Below are 15911 nucleotides of genomic sequence, written 5' to 3'. Positions count from 1 at the left end.
CACACAGATGCCAGTTACACATTAATACAAATAAACATATTCAGTATCATCTCTAAAGCTATAAAATTTTGTACACATTGGTACAACTCGTAGGGATAGTACTCAGACACATTATGTATATTATGCAAAAGACATGAATTCATCTTACTGTGATTATGTAAAGTACTATAAACCTTAGTCATGCAGAAGGCATATGCTATTTTGTCTGACACACCATTCATGTAGGGGATTATGGCATACTTCTTTCTGATTTTACAGGGCAAAATTTCTTCCAAAGTGATTTCTCTCTTACTCCTTAAGGATAACAAATGAGGTGTCTTACTATACATTTTACAAAGAAATTATTATTCCATTCTGGACTTTCCATTGTTTTATTTCAGATAATAATACAAGGAAAAACTCGAGATATTAAATAATTTAGCATGCAACAATTGATGTGACCCTGTCAGGTGCTTCGCCAGAGTGTACATTGGGGCACCAACATACCCTCTGGCAAAACGCACCTGGCTGGCATACTGAGCCCTTATGTCAGTAAGTTTACACACCACATACGGATCTTGGGAGATTTCATAGGTCAGCTGCAGAAGCTGAGGCTGCAGAAGTCTGATTCATGGCGAGGTTTGATGTTGTCTCACTGTTCACCTGAGTTCTCTTAGAAGACTCCATAGAATTAATCATCGAGGTGTTTTGCTCAGAGCTGACACAGCTTTTCAGACTTGTCCTAATACCAACTTACTTTGTTTTCAATGGACAGTTCTAAGAGCAGACTGATGGTGTAGCAATGGGCAACCCTCTCTCGCCAGTTGTAGCAAATATGTTTATGGAGCACTTCGAAGAGAGAGCACTGCAAACTGCAAACTAAAGTGTGTCTGTTTTTTTCCATTATGTCAATGATATGTTTGTCATTTGGCCACACGGTCCCGAAAAAGTACGGGAGTTCTTAGAAACATCAAATTTACAGTGGAAACAGAAAAAAGGTGGCAAACTTCTGTCCCTTGATGTTCTAGTTGGGCGCAGGCCTGATGGCTCACTGGCCCACAGTGTTTACCGCATGCAAACTCATACAGATTTATATCCTACACGTCTCTGGCTGCCCACCATCCCTCGCATAAGAATAGCTTGCTGAACGTATTTATACACAGGACGTACACTATTTCAGATGAACAAAGTCTGAAGGCAGAGCCGCAACACCTGGAGTCTGTCTTCTGTGAAAATGGGTACACCAGCCAACAGATTCGGACAGTCCTACAAAGCAGGAACCCCAAGAGTGCCATGGAAGATGAAAACCCTGAAGTAGAAGAAAATAAGAAGACCACTTTCATACTGTTTACTGGCAATGTTTCATCCAAAATTGGCAGACTACTTCGAATATACCAAATAATGCTAGTGTTCAGCCCTCCAGCCAAATATGAGCCTTGTTCGGAGTGATCTGCTTCCATCTATGATTGTGAGATGAAACCACAATTTTCAATATACTTAACATTTTGCTTGGTTAGGTAATGGTACCAACAGGTTTCACACACACACACACACACACACACACACACACACACACACACACACACACACACACCAGACATCATTCCAGTGTCTTCAAAACTCCATATGTCTCTCTATTACACAATCTGGCTTGGAAATCTTAAGAATACTTCTGGAGTACCCTGATTATTCACAGCATGGGAAAAATATTGGTTCTTCCAGAGTGCATAGTGGGAAAGCCACAGTTTACTGTGCTTTAAAAACTCAGTCATCAGAGATAGAGATAGAGATAGATAGAGGTAGAAGTGTAGAGAGAGGTAGAGGTAGAGAGAGAGAGAGAGAGAGAGAGAGAGAGAGAGAGAGAGAGGTTTTCTGATTTAAAAATTACCTTTGGTAAGTCAGCCAGTAATGCTTGACGTGGTACTTCTTGTAAGATGTGCATTAGTGACAATAAATGGTTACATTTGGAAGTTACAGTGACTGCATTGTGATGGCTTTCAAAAAGTTTCACCTGTGCTACTACAAACACGTGCTGCCTAAACAACAACCTGTAAATAAAGAAACACATTTGTCACAATTAAGGAAATAATGTACACAGGTCATGTGACAAATGTTAAGATCATTTTTAAATAACAGCTTTGATGGAATTAGTTTATGTCTATAGTGTAATTTAAGCCCAACTGCTTAATTTTTTTCACGGGAGGGAGTGAGGGAGGGACAGGATCATTTAGGACTACTGGGCCACTCCGTCCTCTACTGAGGGAGGCTGATTGGGTGTCTCCAGGTGGGAGGCCCTGGCGTTGAACCCTGGTGCTACATTTCATTCTGTCCGCAGCCTGTACCGCTATTGAGGGAGAGCATTTGTGATGAATTTATATCGTTTTCAATTTATTAAAAGAGTACTTATTTGCAGTTGTTAAGTGAACATTTATGTAAAATATGTTCCTATAAACAACAGCTCATAATTTTTTTATTCTTAAGTGTAATGTTGTCAGTGACCTAAGTAGTGTCGGTGGGAAAGGGAATGGATTGGCGTATGTAGCATCTTGCAACTGTCTATCATTGACAGCGTATTGTAAAGCAGTTCAACGCTGTGTAGTCAATTGACGGTGTGTTAAAGAATGATCAGAAGAATACTGTACTTCTCTCGCCACTAATTATGTTACTGATAGACTGCTCAAATCTCTTCCATTAAGGAACTGCAGGCAATTGTAGAGGTGCTTCACTGAGTGGAGCCACTTACAAGACACCCACAGTTTGTGTATATTTGGCAAGGTGGATGTGAATATGTCTGATGGAAAGGGACCAATCATATTCAAGCCTAAAATTGTAATCTGCTGTAATGCATTGTTTGAAGTATGTTGCATTATCTGAACCCATGAACACATAAGGGACCTACTTCTATTGCAGACAGAGTCAGTTTAAGCACCTGGGCCTCTTCAGATGTTGAGAGCGCTGAGGCCAGTATAATGTATTTGATACACCTCAAGCTGTGGAAAGTATTCCAGCTACTGATAGCAGACACAATGAAATTGGCACGGTCGAATACATATTAACAGCATGTTACACTTGGAGCAGACTCTACAGCGTTGTTACAACCCCCCTACCCCTCTTTGAGCTCTGGGGTTGTAATATGTCAGAAAGACCAAGAGGTATTGTTTTGGAAAGGGGGGTGGCTCACGCTGAAGCTTGCAGAGAAACACCAACAACTGAGTAATTAACTTTATTGCATTGGAGGTACGCAGTCAGCTTTTTGCTGATCTCAGTGAAGATGCCATGCAGCATGCATATATGGGTACATGGATCAATGCCAGGATCTGCACTGTTGGCATTCAGTCATTCATCCTTCAAGGTGCACGATTCTTACTCACGCCACAGCTAAGTGGCGGCCACGCGTGTTCGCAACACTGATAGCCCGCAACATAGGTGACTGCTCCCTCAAGTCCAACTAATGGACCTAGTGTAGAGTGCTGAAGGGAAACAGCTATCTGCCATTGTTGTAGTGAGCCTTAGTAGCTCCAGTCATCCACCCAGGGCAGCTCAGTCAGTGGCCACAGGCAGTTCTGCACCTGGGAGGCCACGAGTTCATGTCACAGTCCCGTCTCTGCTGATGGCAGCTTGTAGTTCACCAGACAATGTCGCCCAGAGAGCGGAGGCCAGCAGCTCTCTCGCTCCTCACGCTGGTGCAACTCCAAGGTCATCGTGGTTGGACTGTAACTTAAACAATTGTCATTCTCTCTGGTTCTAGACACAGACAGAATGGCTACATGGCTGCCTGATTTGAGCCTCTGGGCTCATTTATGTGCCTTTCCCCTATCCTCTGACAGGTGGAGGCTCTTAAATAATTACAATGTCAGCTTTCCTCATCCCGATTCAGCCCCCATACACAGGTAACCACGTGCTATTGTAACTGCAATGTATGGGGTCTTCACAGCACATCAGTGGGCTGTGCTGCCCTGATTACTTGACACCTGTATATAGTGCCCATCAGGCTGTGCCTTCTTGCCTGCGAGTGGTGTCGTAAACCTGCCTCACAGATTCATTTGCTAAATATCAATATTGCCTATGCCTGCCATTCGATGTGCCAATCAGCCCCTTAGCTACTACCTTCCAGCCATAGGCGTGCAAAATTTACAAGAATTTCCCAAATCCATGCCGGAACTTATTAGTGGCACAGCATACCTCCTCCTTTCTGAGAAGATTCATCCCGAATCTGTAACATCGTGCTACCACTCAACTACCTTAACTCTAATAATTTACATACTGAGGGCAATCTCCTGAATTTATTGTACAGGACTTACACTCACACTTTACTACTACCACATACTCCAGATTATCCATATACACCAATTAAGAACTTAAAACTCATTGCTTCCCTGAAGCTTCAGGTTTTTCAACCCTAATGGAATGCCTTCTTCTTAGGAATTAAACCATACAGTTTTCGGAGTGACTACAGAGTTTAACCAATGTGTACCTGTGCTCTGGAAGTATGTTTGGGCCGGTAGAAGCCTCTTCCCACAAGTCAATCCATTTATTTTCCTCAGAAACGAATTCACTTTACATGTCTGCATATCAGTCCATACTTGCCACCCGGACAAATCACAAACTTACCTCGTACACACAATCCATAAAGAACAAGTAATAATGACATGAAAAAGTAACAACTCCGGAAAAAAAAAAAAAAAATATCCCTATGGCAACAAAAATATATATTCCCTGACACACACTAAAAAAAGAGAGAAAAAGGAAAAAGAAAAGAAAATTACAATTAAACAACTTACTTACGCAACCTTGCAACATTAACCTAAACGGCACCCAATGCACCTTACGTTGCTCACCAATTCCAGGTTCCATCATATTATCCTTAATAACTTTCATCTCCAAGTTGGTCACCAGTTACTCTGGTATCACCTCTACCATTCCTTTAAATGGTTTTATGTGAATGACTCATATAACAGATATTTTGTGGCGACCTGTATCTTTATAATTGACTGGTGAAGTCATTTCCATGATCTGGTATGGTTCCTGGCATTCCGTTAAAAATTTCTTTTTTTTTACCCTTTGATATATAGAGACTAGGGACCATTACCCGTTGCTCCACACGGTATTGTGGCAATTTGCCCATGTGTCTGTTCGGTTGTTCCTGGCATTCTAGGACCTTCATGTTTGCCTTTTGCACATTTCCTAATTGTTCTGAGAAACTTCCTCACTGTCTCACCATCCAGTCCTAATTTAGGAACCAAAACATCAAAGGGAGATGGCATTTTCCTGCTGTACACCACCTCGAATAGCAACAAGCCTGTTGCTGTATGAATCTTCGAATTACGAGCACACTGTACATAAGGTAAATAGGTGTCCCAATCGTCGTGCCTGGAACCTATGTAATAGCTGAACATCTTTGCAATTCTCTTGTGCACTTGTTCCATTTTCCCACTGGTCTGTGGATGAAACAGATTTGTCCATAACTTCCGTATACACAACAAGTGGCATAGTAGTTTCATTAAATCTGAGACAAAATTTGTACACTGGGCCGTAATTATGATCTCAGGTCCCCCAAACTTTAATATCTAGTTGTTTACTAATGCCTGCACTATAACACTAGCCTAATGATGCAGCATCAGTACTGTAGCCAAAAATTGAGAAAAATGATGGATGATCATGAGAATGTACCTATTTCCTGCAGGTGTTTTATTAAATGGCCAAGTTCATCTAACCCTAACATGAAAAATGGATTTTCTGGTGCATAATGTCGGCCACGCACACATGGAACACAGTTCTTAACATACTGTTCCATGTCACACTTCCTGTTCCTCCACCAAAACTGCTATGCTGTGTATCTGTCTGCTGCATGTCGCCCACTACGACCTGACAACATATGGTTGTGAACTTGCTGCGAAACTGCCTTCCGAAAACCCTCTGGAACCACCAAATGTGGTCTACACCTCGTTATTCTGCACAACAAACCCTCATGCGTAATGAAATATGGCTACGATTTAAATGCCTGGAAATCCTTATTCCTTGCCTGTGCCCGCTGCCACTCTTCAACGCTCTTCCCTAGCATACTTAACATCGATACCCCGCAGCTTAACGAATCTGCATTTGTTTGTGATCTCTCTGGCTTACAGATTTCCTACTTGAATTTACTAAGCTTAAGTGCCCACCAAGGTAATCTATTAGATGGATCTTTCAAACCAAACAACCATTTCAAAGAGGCAGGTCTGTCATGACCGTAACTTCTTACTGTACGGATAACACTGAAAATACGTAATACCATATATGACTGCCAACATCTTTTTCTCCATAGTTGTGCTCCGCCTTGTTTAACTGCCTTGAAGTGTAAGCTACTGGTGTTCCTGACTATCTACCGTCTCTCCCAAAACACAACTGGTTGCTTCATTTGAAGCATCACTTGAAAGGATAAACTCTTTCTCGAAATCTGGAAAAACAAATACTGTAACTGAAACTAATATTTCTTTCAATTTTTCAAATGCCTCCTGGCATTCCTGGCCAATTTTGAACTGTATCTGTGAGACAAGGATCAGTCTGTACACCACACTCGGAAATCACATGCCCTAGATAGTTTACCTGAATTTGCACAAAATGGCACTTGTCCACACTTCATGTCAGACGTGCCAATTGTAATCTGCTAGAGACATCCTCCAACCATCTTACACACAATGGTAAAGCTTCTGAATAGAAAATTATGTCATCGAGATAGACCAAACAAGTTTTTGGCTTTAATCCTCTCAGTACCCCATCCAACAACTGCTCAAAAGTTGCCGGTACATTCTTTAGTCCACATAGCATGTGTTTGTAATGATAAAGTCCTGATGATTCTACTACCCTTCTTGTAGATGGGTGGGATCTGTGCCTTTTTCAAGAACTGGGCATAGGTTTTTGACCCCTCAAACAAAAAACTGTGCCCAGTTCTTGGAAAAAGGCACAGGTCACACCCCTCAACAAGAAGGGTAGTAGAAGTGATCCACAAAACTACCTTCCAATACCCTTGACATTGATTTGTTGTAGAATTTTAGAACACAATCGGAGCTAAAACATAATGAGATATCATGAACAGAATGATCTGAATGGTAACCAGCATAGTTTTCATAAGCATAGATCCTGCGAAACCAACTCACACTTTGCTCACATGACATACTTTGTATCAAGGCAACCAGGTAGATGTAGTGTTTCTTGATTTCCAAAAAGCATTTAACTCAGTACCACACCTACACTTATTGTCAGAAGTATGATCATATGGTGCATCAAGTGAAAAGTGAATTTGTGACTGGACTGAGAACTTTTTGGTAGGGAGGACACAGCATGTTATCTTAGATGGGGAGTCATTGGCAGATGTAGAAGTAACTTCGAGTGTGCCTCAGCAAAGAGTGTTCGGACCCTTGCTGTTAATGTTGTATATTAATGACCTTGCAGACAGTATTAATAGTAAAATCAGGCTTTTTGCATGTGATGCAGTTATCTATAATGAAATACTATATGAAAGTAGCTGCATAAATATTCAGTCAGATCTTGATAAGATATCAAAGTAGTACAGAGATTGGCAACTTATTCTAAATGTTCAGAAATGTAAAGTTTTGCACTCCACAAAATGAAAAAAAATAGTATCCTATGACTACAATATCAATGACTCACTGTTGGAATCACCAACCCAAACAAATACCTGGGTGCAAAACTCTGTAAAGATATGAAATGGAATGATCACATAAGTTCAATTGTGGATAAAGCATATAGTAGACTTCGGTTTATTTGTAGAATACTGGTAAAGTGCAATCAGTCTATAAAAGACTTACATATCACTCGTGCAACCGATCCTAGAGTATTGCTCAAGTGTGTGTGACCTGTTCCAGACAGGTCTAACAGGGGGTATTGAACATATACAGAGAAGGGTAGCATGAATGGTCACAGGTTCGTTTCATCCATTGGTGAGGGTCACAGAGATACTGAAGGAACTGAAACGGCGGACTACAGAAGACAGATGTGAACTGTCCCGAGAAAGTCTATTAATAAAGTTTGAAGAACCAGCTTTAAATGCTAATTTCGGCCCATCTTCAGGTACCACCTCCAATTGTTGGTATCTGCTCCTGAGATCCATAGCTGTAAAGAACCAATACTGACCCAGATTATACAAAGTTTATGTGATGTTTGGAATTGGATAAGCATCCAAAATAGTGTGGGTGTTTAGTCACAGCAAAATCTGTATTTTCATGTCCCATCTGCCGACTCCTTTGGCACAATGACAATATTTGTGCTCCAGGGACTTTCCCTCAGTTCTATGATCCCATCCCGTGACTGCTGCTCAATAAATTCTTCTACCAATGGTTGCAGCTGCTTTGCTAAATGGTATGGCTTCCTATACATTGCTGTGCTGCACTGTCCCCAGTCAGTATGTGACGATGCATCTGTGGGTTTGCTGGTAACACCTTGTTCGCACAAAAAAAATCACTAAACCGCAACAAAAAGTTCTCCAAAGCCATTCGATCACTGCCCTTCAAATGACCTACTTTCCCTGGTAACAATGCTGTATCGATGGTTTGCTTCTGGCTTTCCCCTAGGCTCAACCTATTGAAGACCTCATCTTCCATGACTTCCACAGTGGATGTTATTGCACCCTTTGACAGAGTCACCTCCCATCTGCCAAGTTATCCACATTAACTGGAATCATCTGTTCCCCATTAATGTCACTTAAATGGGCAAAACTCTTGCAGATAAAACAACACGAACTATCCAACTTTTTATTGCTTAAGAGTGGTTCAACCACATATGATGTTCCCTTCACGAACTGGTATCCACTGAAACCTACACCATCTTTCCCATCCCTGCAGGTATTTTATCCTTCTGATCGATCTTTACTGAACACATACACAGTTTAGTTGGTTCAAATGGCTCTGAGCACTATGGGACTTAACATCTATGGTCATCAGTCCACAGTTTAGTTGGTCTCAACCCTATGATAGGTGAACCTTGCACCATTGTCTCAGTTGCTACGGTTTCCCCCAGTCGAAACAAAGTCCCACTGAGTTTCACGGAGCGTTGCAAAAGATCAATCTTAGCATGATGTTTGTCAAGAAAGTCTAGCCTGAGTCACTGAATAACCTTCACCTATACACGGCAGTGCCTCCATGTGTTTGCTGAACTTAGTTTTCCCAACAGAAAACTGCAGTACTGACGTACCCAATGATTCCCCCCTATTACTGCCAGCCCCACGTAACCTCTACTATGGTGGCCCCACTCTCCTCTTTCCCATGAGATACATACTGATAACAGACACACTCGCACCTGTGTTCACCAAAAATCTCTGTTTCCTGCCACCCACTAAGCTACATCCGTCTGAGCACAACTTGTGTCGTGTTACAGTCTTCCGATGGTTGTGTTTAATGGCTGCTTCCCTTGCCAGTGCATTCCAGCACTCCTACCTCTACACTCAAATGCCCATTGGCCCCCTATGCCACATGCAAAGCTCTCTAGCTGCTTACATTGCTTCCTTACATGCCCCTCCTGATTACATCTATGATAACTGACTTCAGAAGCGAACACGCAGTGGTCCACTCTCTGTGTTGTGTCCATATCCACGTAGTGTTGTGATCCTAAGAACGAATGTAAGTCCTCTGGTCCTCCATCCATACCTGCTGTGATATTTCAGTGGGTATACCACAAATGTATATTAGCAACATACAGTAACTTCATCTGACTACCCATGTGCTTCCACAGCATTCCTAACATCCTTAATGAAAACTGTCATGTCCTCCATTACCTTGCCTCACAAGGGATTAATCAGTGTGACCACTACGTCATATGAAACAGAAGGCACTCTCAATCCAGATTTACTGGTCACACTCGTGACTCTCATTATGACTGAACGTGACTCTCTTTAACGAGCCTCTAACTCATGATTAATTTCAAAATTTCTCTCTTTCATGCTCTATTAACACTTGCACTTAACGAGTTAAAGCAGCAACTGCATCTGAGGCAGTAGCTCGTGTTTCCACGACTTTTAGTACTCTACATCCACTTCAATTCAACTGATTAAAAAAAAAACTCCCATTTAACACTATAAAGCCCACATACCTCCAATACAACTACTAGACACATGACCAGTATGCCTACATACAGGACAAACAGCTGCTACATGGCAACTTGTGCCCAGAAAAACAGCAAAATGAACAACTCACTTGCACTAACTTATCATGTCCACCATTACCTCTAAACAATGTTTTTAAGTCCACAGGTTCCTGTGGCTTCACAAAAGTAACTCTAAACACCTTGTACCATAGCTCACAAAAATAACTCTGACAACGACACCAAACATCAAAAATAATATAAATAAAATTTACTCACCACATCGCATTGTGCTGAGCTGGTACCACCCAACCTACATCAAGTGCCTCATTCACCACTCACTAAAACCAACTCTCACCAAAACTTAGTGTTAGATGTGGATAACCACTTTCCAACACAACGTATTGTGTTGGAAAGGGATAAACTACTTCCTGACACCAAATTGTTACATCCTCCTGAGCTCAGGGGTTGTAATATGTCAGAACGACCAAGAGGTGTGGTTTGGGAGAGAAGCGTGCATAGAAACTGTGTCAAGTTTATCATTAACTTTATTGTACTGAAGGTACACAGCCAGCCTTTTGCTGACCTTGGTGAAGGTGCCGTGCAGCGTGCGTCTGTGGGTCAGTGCCAAAGCCAAAGCTGGAATCTGCAGCATCGACATCCAGTCACCCAGTCTTGCAGAAGTAGTGCTTCTACTCCTGTCATGGCTAAATGGCCACTGTCCACCCTCGCTGTGGAAACAGCCATCCACCATCATTGTCGTGAGCCTTAGCAGCTCCGGCTGTATGCCCAGGGCAGCTCAGTCAGCATTTGCAGACACCTCTCCAGCCACGAGGCCGCGTGTTCATGCCTCGGCCCTGCCCCTGCAAATGGCAATTGGCAGTCTGGTGGACGAAGTTACCCAGACAGTTGAGGCCAGGAGCCCTCTCGCTCTTCACGCCAATGCAGCTCCATGGTACGGTCTGCCGCACCACAGCTAAGACGCATCCATGCAGCAGAAGTTGAAGGTAGCTTCTGCATTCCGGTTGGCTGACGATATTCATCACCAGAAAGTCATCGTGATTGACCAGCGACTTAAACAATCGTCATTCTCTCCGGTTCTAGATGAGGATGGAATGGCGACATCACTGCCTGATTTGAGCCTTCGGCTTGGTTGTGCACCGTCTTTCCCCTATGCTTCTGATGTAGTTTCTCTGGAGAGGACAAGTGGAATGCTCTTTAATAACTACAATGTCAGCTTTGCTCAGCCCACTTCAGCCCTACACACAAGTAATTAGGCTCTGCTGCAAATGCAATGTACTAGTTCTTCACAGCACGACAATGGCCTGTGCTGTCCTGATTACTTCACACTTGTACATGGTGCCTGCTGGGCCATGTCTTCTAGACTTTCAGTGGTGTCGTTAACCTGCCTCGCAAAATTGTTTGCTAATTATCAACATCACTCATGCCTGACAGCTGATGTGCCAATTGGTCCCTTAATTACCACTTTCCAGCCATGGCTGCACAAAATTTACAAGAATTCCCTGAATCCATGCCTGTATTTATTTGCAGCACAGCAGTGTACTAGATAGCTCACAGCTCCAGCTACTAAGCTTTTTTATACAATAGCTCACTTAACAACTGCAAATAATTACTCATTTATTAACTGAAAATAATTTCCCCAGGGAAAAAGATCCCTGAGAATTCCAGATGTGAGGAGGAAGATGGTTTCAAGAAGATCCTGGTAAATTAACGGTGAGCATGGTGGGGTGGGGGGGTGGGGGGCTACCTTCCTTTCAGCTGAGATGTACTACCCATAAATAGCAATTTAACTGCAGTTTTTAAAAAGCAATAACTTATGATGAAAAAGTTGATTTAATTAACATACTTTGAAATGCTAAGTATTTAGAAATTTGTCATTTATAAAATACATTAAAATTAAATTCAATGTATGGTTAAAAACACAGACTCCCCTGAGATTTCCCTGATTTTTCCAGGTAAAATATAATTCCCTGAGAATTCCATGTTTTCTAGAAGAAATGGCACTCTGTTCACTAGCTGAATGAAGTTATTTTGTCGACTCACGTAAGAGAATTACACAGGAGATGCTGGGGAGGTATCGGTTGCATGTAAACTGAAAAGAGAGCAGCACTCACAGTGGAAGAAATTACCTTACCCAGAAGAACACTACACCAATTACACAGCATTAAGAATCAATTTTTTCCTCTGGCAGCTTATAACAGTGTACAAAGATTAAAAACAGATTCTGTCTATATGTGTTTCTTATCCTAGTGTTGTCAGGTAACTCATATCTGCATTCCATGTAATGTTAACGTATTCTGTACGCTTCAGCCTCCCAAACATCTCTGTGCACTGCATCATCAGTGATTCATAATGCACACTGCAGAAAGGTCAGTATAACTTTCTGAAACACACTGTAGTTGCGCATTGTGATGAAATGCATTAGAGGAAGTGCAGAATTGCTTGTTCACTCTTCAATTTGCGGATCTATGAAAAAGGGAACTGGATGGCCACTTGCCTTACTTCATTCTTCTTCCCTCCATTTTCACTCTTCCTCCTTGTATACCCGCAGATCACAGTTTATCCCTTAATACAACTCTACTGCACTTATATGTGGTACATAAATTTATTATTTGGTCTCAACCCATTTAATTTAACAACAAACATTAATTTTATATCATTAAACCTATTTTTGATAATTGCGATTTTGCATCCTCTGCAATGTGGAAACTATAAGTCTGAGGGAAAAAAAATGAATAGAGCATTTTTTGTAGGAAATTTAATGTAGTTTAAGTTTGTACTGGAAATCACTTTCACTAGAAGCGACAGTTTCTGAGTTATTCAAGAAAAAGCGAAAAAAGTGACTCTTAAAGGGCCTCTCACCCCCAATGCTCACACCCCACTGATAAGGATTTACAGCACACTGTTCATGGCACTTCCTCCTATCCTTGCAAAAAAGCACTGGAAAATGTGCAGTTCATCGTCGTAATATGGAAATGGAGCAATTTATATTACATCCAAAATGGCACGATCACTGACTTTCGAACCAAGAGTGGAAGCATTTCCGAAATGGCTATGTCTGTAAACTGTTTGCTTGTCACCTTGGTTAAAGTATTCCACATATGACAAAGTGGCACTACACAAAACCAGTGCCGAGGCAATTGTGGTGCATCATGGGTCATTGATGACAGGGCTGAACAACAGCAGTGGAGATCTACACAGAAAAATAGATGTGTAACTGACCACCTGGATGAAACAAGGGGCTACCAACACCGTCTTCTCAATGACTATTATGCTACCATTGCAGAATATGGGAATCCATAACAGATACATGGTTCCTGCATCCGTGCTGACTATTGTTCAAAAGTGACAAAGGGTGGAATTTGCTCGCCATTACAGCAACTGGACATCCACTGAGTGGTCTTCTCAGATGAATCGTGCTTTATGTTCCGACAGACGGCCATTGGCATATATCCTGCAACAATCGTTGTATGGGTCAGGGCCAGAGAGGGATCATTACGGTCTTGTGAATGTTTTTTTGTGGTATTCCCTGGGCAATCTCGTCATTATGGAAGGCACAGTGGATGAAGTATGCATGTATCCCTGGGGACCGTGTCCCTCTACATGCAGTTTGTTTTTCCTCAGCACAATGTCATTTATTAGCAGGAAAACGCAACCTGTCACACAGCTCACAGTGTACGTACCTGTTCAAAGAGCACCAGGATGAGTTTATCGTACTCCCCTGATCACCAGACTCCCTGGATTTAAACCGACAGAGAATCTGTGGGACCATCCTGGCTGGGCTGTTTAAACCACAGATCTTCACTGAAAGACCCAGCACAGCTGGTCAAGGCACTGGAGTCAGCATAGTCCACATCCCTGCTCTACCTTCCAGAACCTCACTGACTCCCTACCTGCACATCCACACTGCGAAAAGTGATTATTCAGACTTTTGACAGGTGGTCACATTAATGTGACTAGACCATGGATACTGAGTTCTGTTGTCTAGAAAATACTCAATCCATATCTGCTCAGATATGCTATATTCACATATAAGGAACTGATACACAGGATTTATGAATGTCAAGAAGCAAGGTATCAGCCTGAACTTCATTATCTGCTGCTTTCTAGGTCTCACGAATTAGAAAGAAAACTGGATTCACAGAGTCAGTGTAGTAATTTGTTACTGGCAGCTATGACACACCAATCCAGATGACTTCTTTAGCTGTCTTGATAGGGCTGACACAACTATATCATTTCTGACATAGGTATAGCATTTCTGACACAGCTATAGCATTTCTGACACAGCCAAAAATGAAGTACCAGATAGGTTGTACCATTTTGTATGGGCACCTCTAACCACAAACTACAATACTGTAGCCCGGGGATTTCAATGCATATCAGGAATGTTATCTGCAAACAAATCAAGAATTAATTACTTTATTTTTCCCCAATGATGATAAAAATATTATAACTACCTCCTACACATTTTCAGGCATTGCATTTTTTATTGTATAGTGTCAACACATTCTTTCAGTATTGCATTTTTCTCAGTGTACACTAGAACAGAAGTATCGGCTAGCAAGGACAGGCATACCAGCAGGATGCCGTTAATTGGTGTGCGTCACTTTCAAATGAGTCTATACCTATCTAGTGCTTTGTGGTCACAAGAGAGTTGCTTTTATATTACACTGGACAGGAGAAAAAAAGCACTATCACTGTGTGAGGGGCCACAAATTTGGGAATTTGTGGTAAGGCGCTATGTGACCAAACTGCTGAGGTCATCGATCCCTAGGCTTACACATTAATTAAACTAACTTACACTAAGGACATCACACACCGTGACAAGGCGTCTCAGACTGTATGGCTATCCTGCACCGCAGGGCCACAAATGAATGACTCACTGTTAGCTATGCATCAATAAAAGATGTGTATGTGTAGCTTGGCGACTGCAAAGCTGAAGTTGTCAAATCACAAACCAGTGTAGCTTAGGTACAAACAATCCTCAGCTGCTCCTAGTATTTTTCTGGCACTTAATCTGTATTTCACCTCTAGTAATGCTCTGTATATAGACAAAATTAAGTCACACTTTTGCCAAGATTACATGTTAAGCTGTAGTTTTGCAGCAGGTGAAAAGCATATCTCTTTCACTGTGTCTATACATGTAAAAGCACTATTGTGCATTAATCAACTTCCAGGTTGACAATAACTTTGCTTTAAAGTGAAGATACATAAATGATCTCTAATTAGAGACCTGTCTTATTGTTATCAATCCAATTAATCAGCCAAGAAATGCAGAATGATATATGATTTTGAGAAATGAATAAGTGGAATGCACTGAAATTCTTTAACTTCATTTGTAGTGGCAACAAGAGGGTTACCTAATTAATGACTGTAAACAGTCACACTGTAAACTTTGAGTAGTGGTAAGAGCAAGACGCGCAATAGTAAGTGAACTCGAGAAGAAGGAGGAAGCTGAGAGGATGGGCACAAAATGTGTGTGTGTGTGTGTGTGGTGTGTGTGTGTGTGTGTGTGTGTGTGTGCGGGTGGGGGGGGGGGGGGGGGGGACCGAAGAGGGGAAATTAATAGAGGGAGATGTCAAATAGTTGAGGCGGGTGTGTAAGCAAAGATGGTAAAGAAAGAAATAAGTGAAACAGTGGTGAAGATAGCTTGCATACAGTGGGTAAGTATGCAATTTAATAGTAAATGCAGCAGGAAAATGATTGAAGGTAGAAATACAAAAAGCAAGTGAACATGCAGTAAAAAGTATACAAGAATGTTAAGGTCAATACAGAGTACGGTAGCAACCTACTTGCTGAAGCTCAGTCCACAAACATTATTTTACTGGCATACACTT

The 15911-nt window shown here is 41.7% G+C and overlaps 1 protein-coding gene across 1 annotated transcript in view; it reads right to left on the bottom strand.

Annotated features, from left to right (window-relative positions):
* The window catches only part of LOC126479049 (MMS19 nucleotide excision repair protein homolog), a 226683-nt gene that overhangs the window by 15175 nt on the left and 195597 nt on the right, over positions 1-15911 (bottom strand). Inside the window, exon 16 of the mRNA XM_050103751.1 lies at positions 1868-2027. Coding sequence (XP_049959708.1) covers positions 1868-2027 — 160 coding nt within the window. The remainder of the gene's footprint in view (positions 1-1867; positions 2028-15911) is intronic.

Source organism: Schistocerca serialis, chromosome 1, assembly GCF_023864345.2.
Source record: "Schistocerca serialis cubense isolate TAMUIC-IGC-003099 chromosome 1, iqSchSeri2.2, whole genome shotgun sequence".
NCBI classification, from domain to species: domain Eukaryota; kingdom Metazoa; phylum Arthropoda; class Insecta; order Orthoptera; family Acrididae; genus Schistocerca; species Schistocerca serialis.
This window is presented reverse-complemented; position numbering and strand designations above follow the sequence as displayed.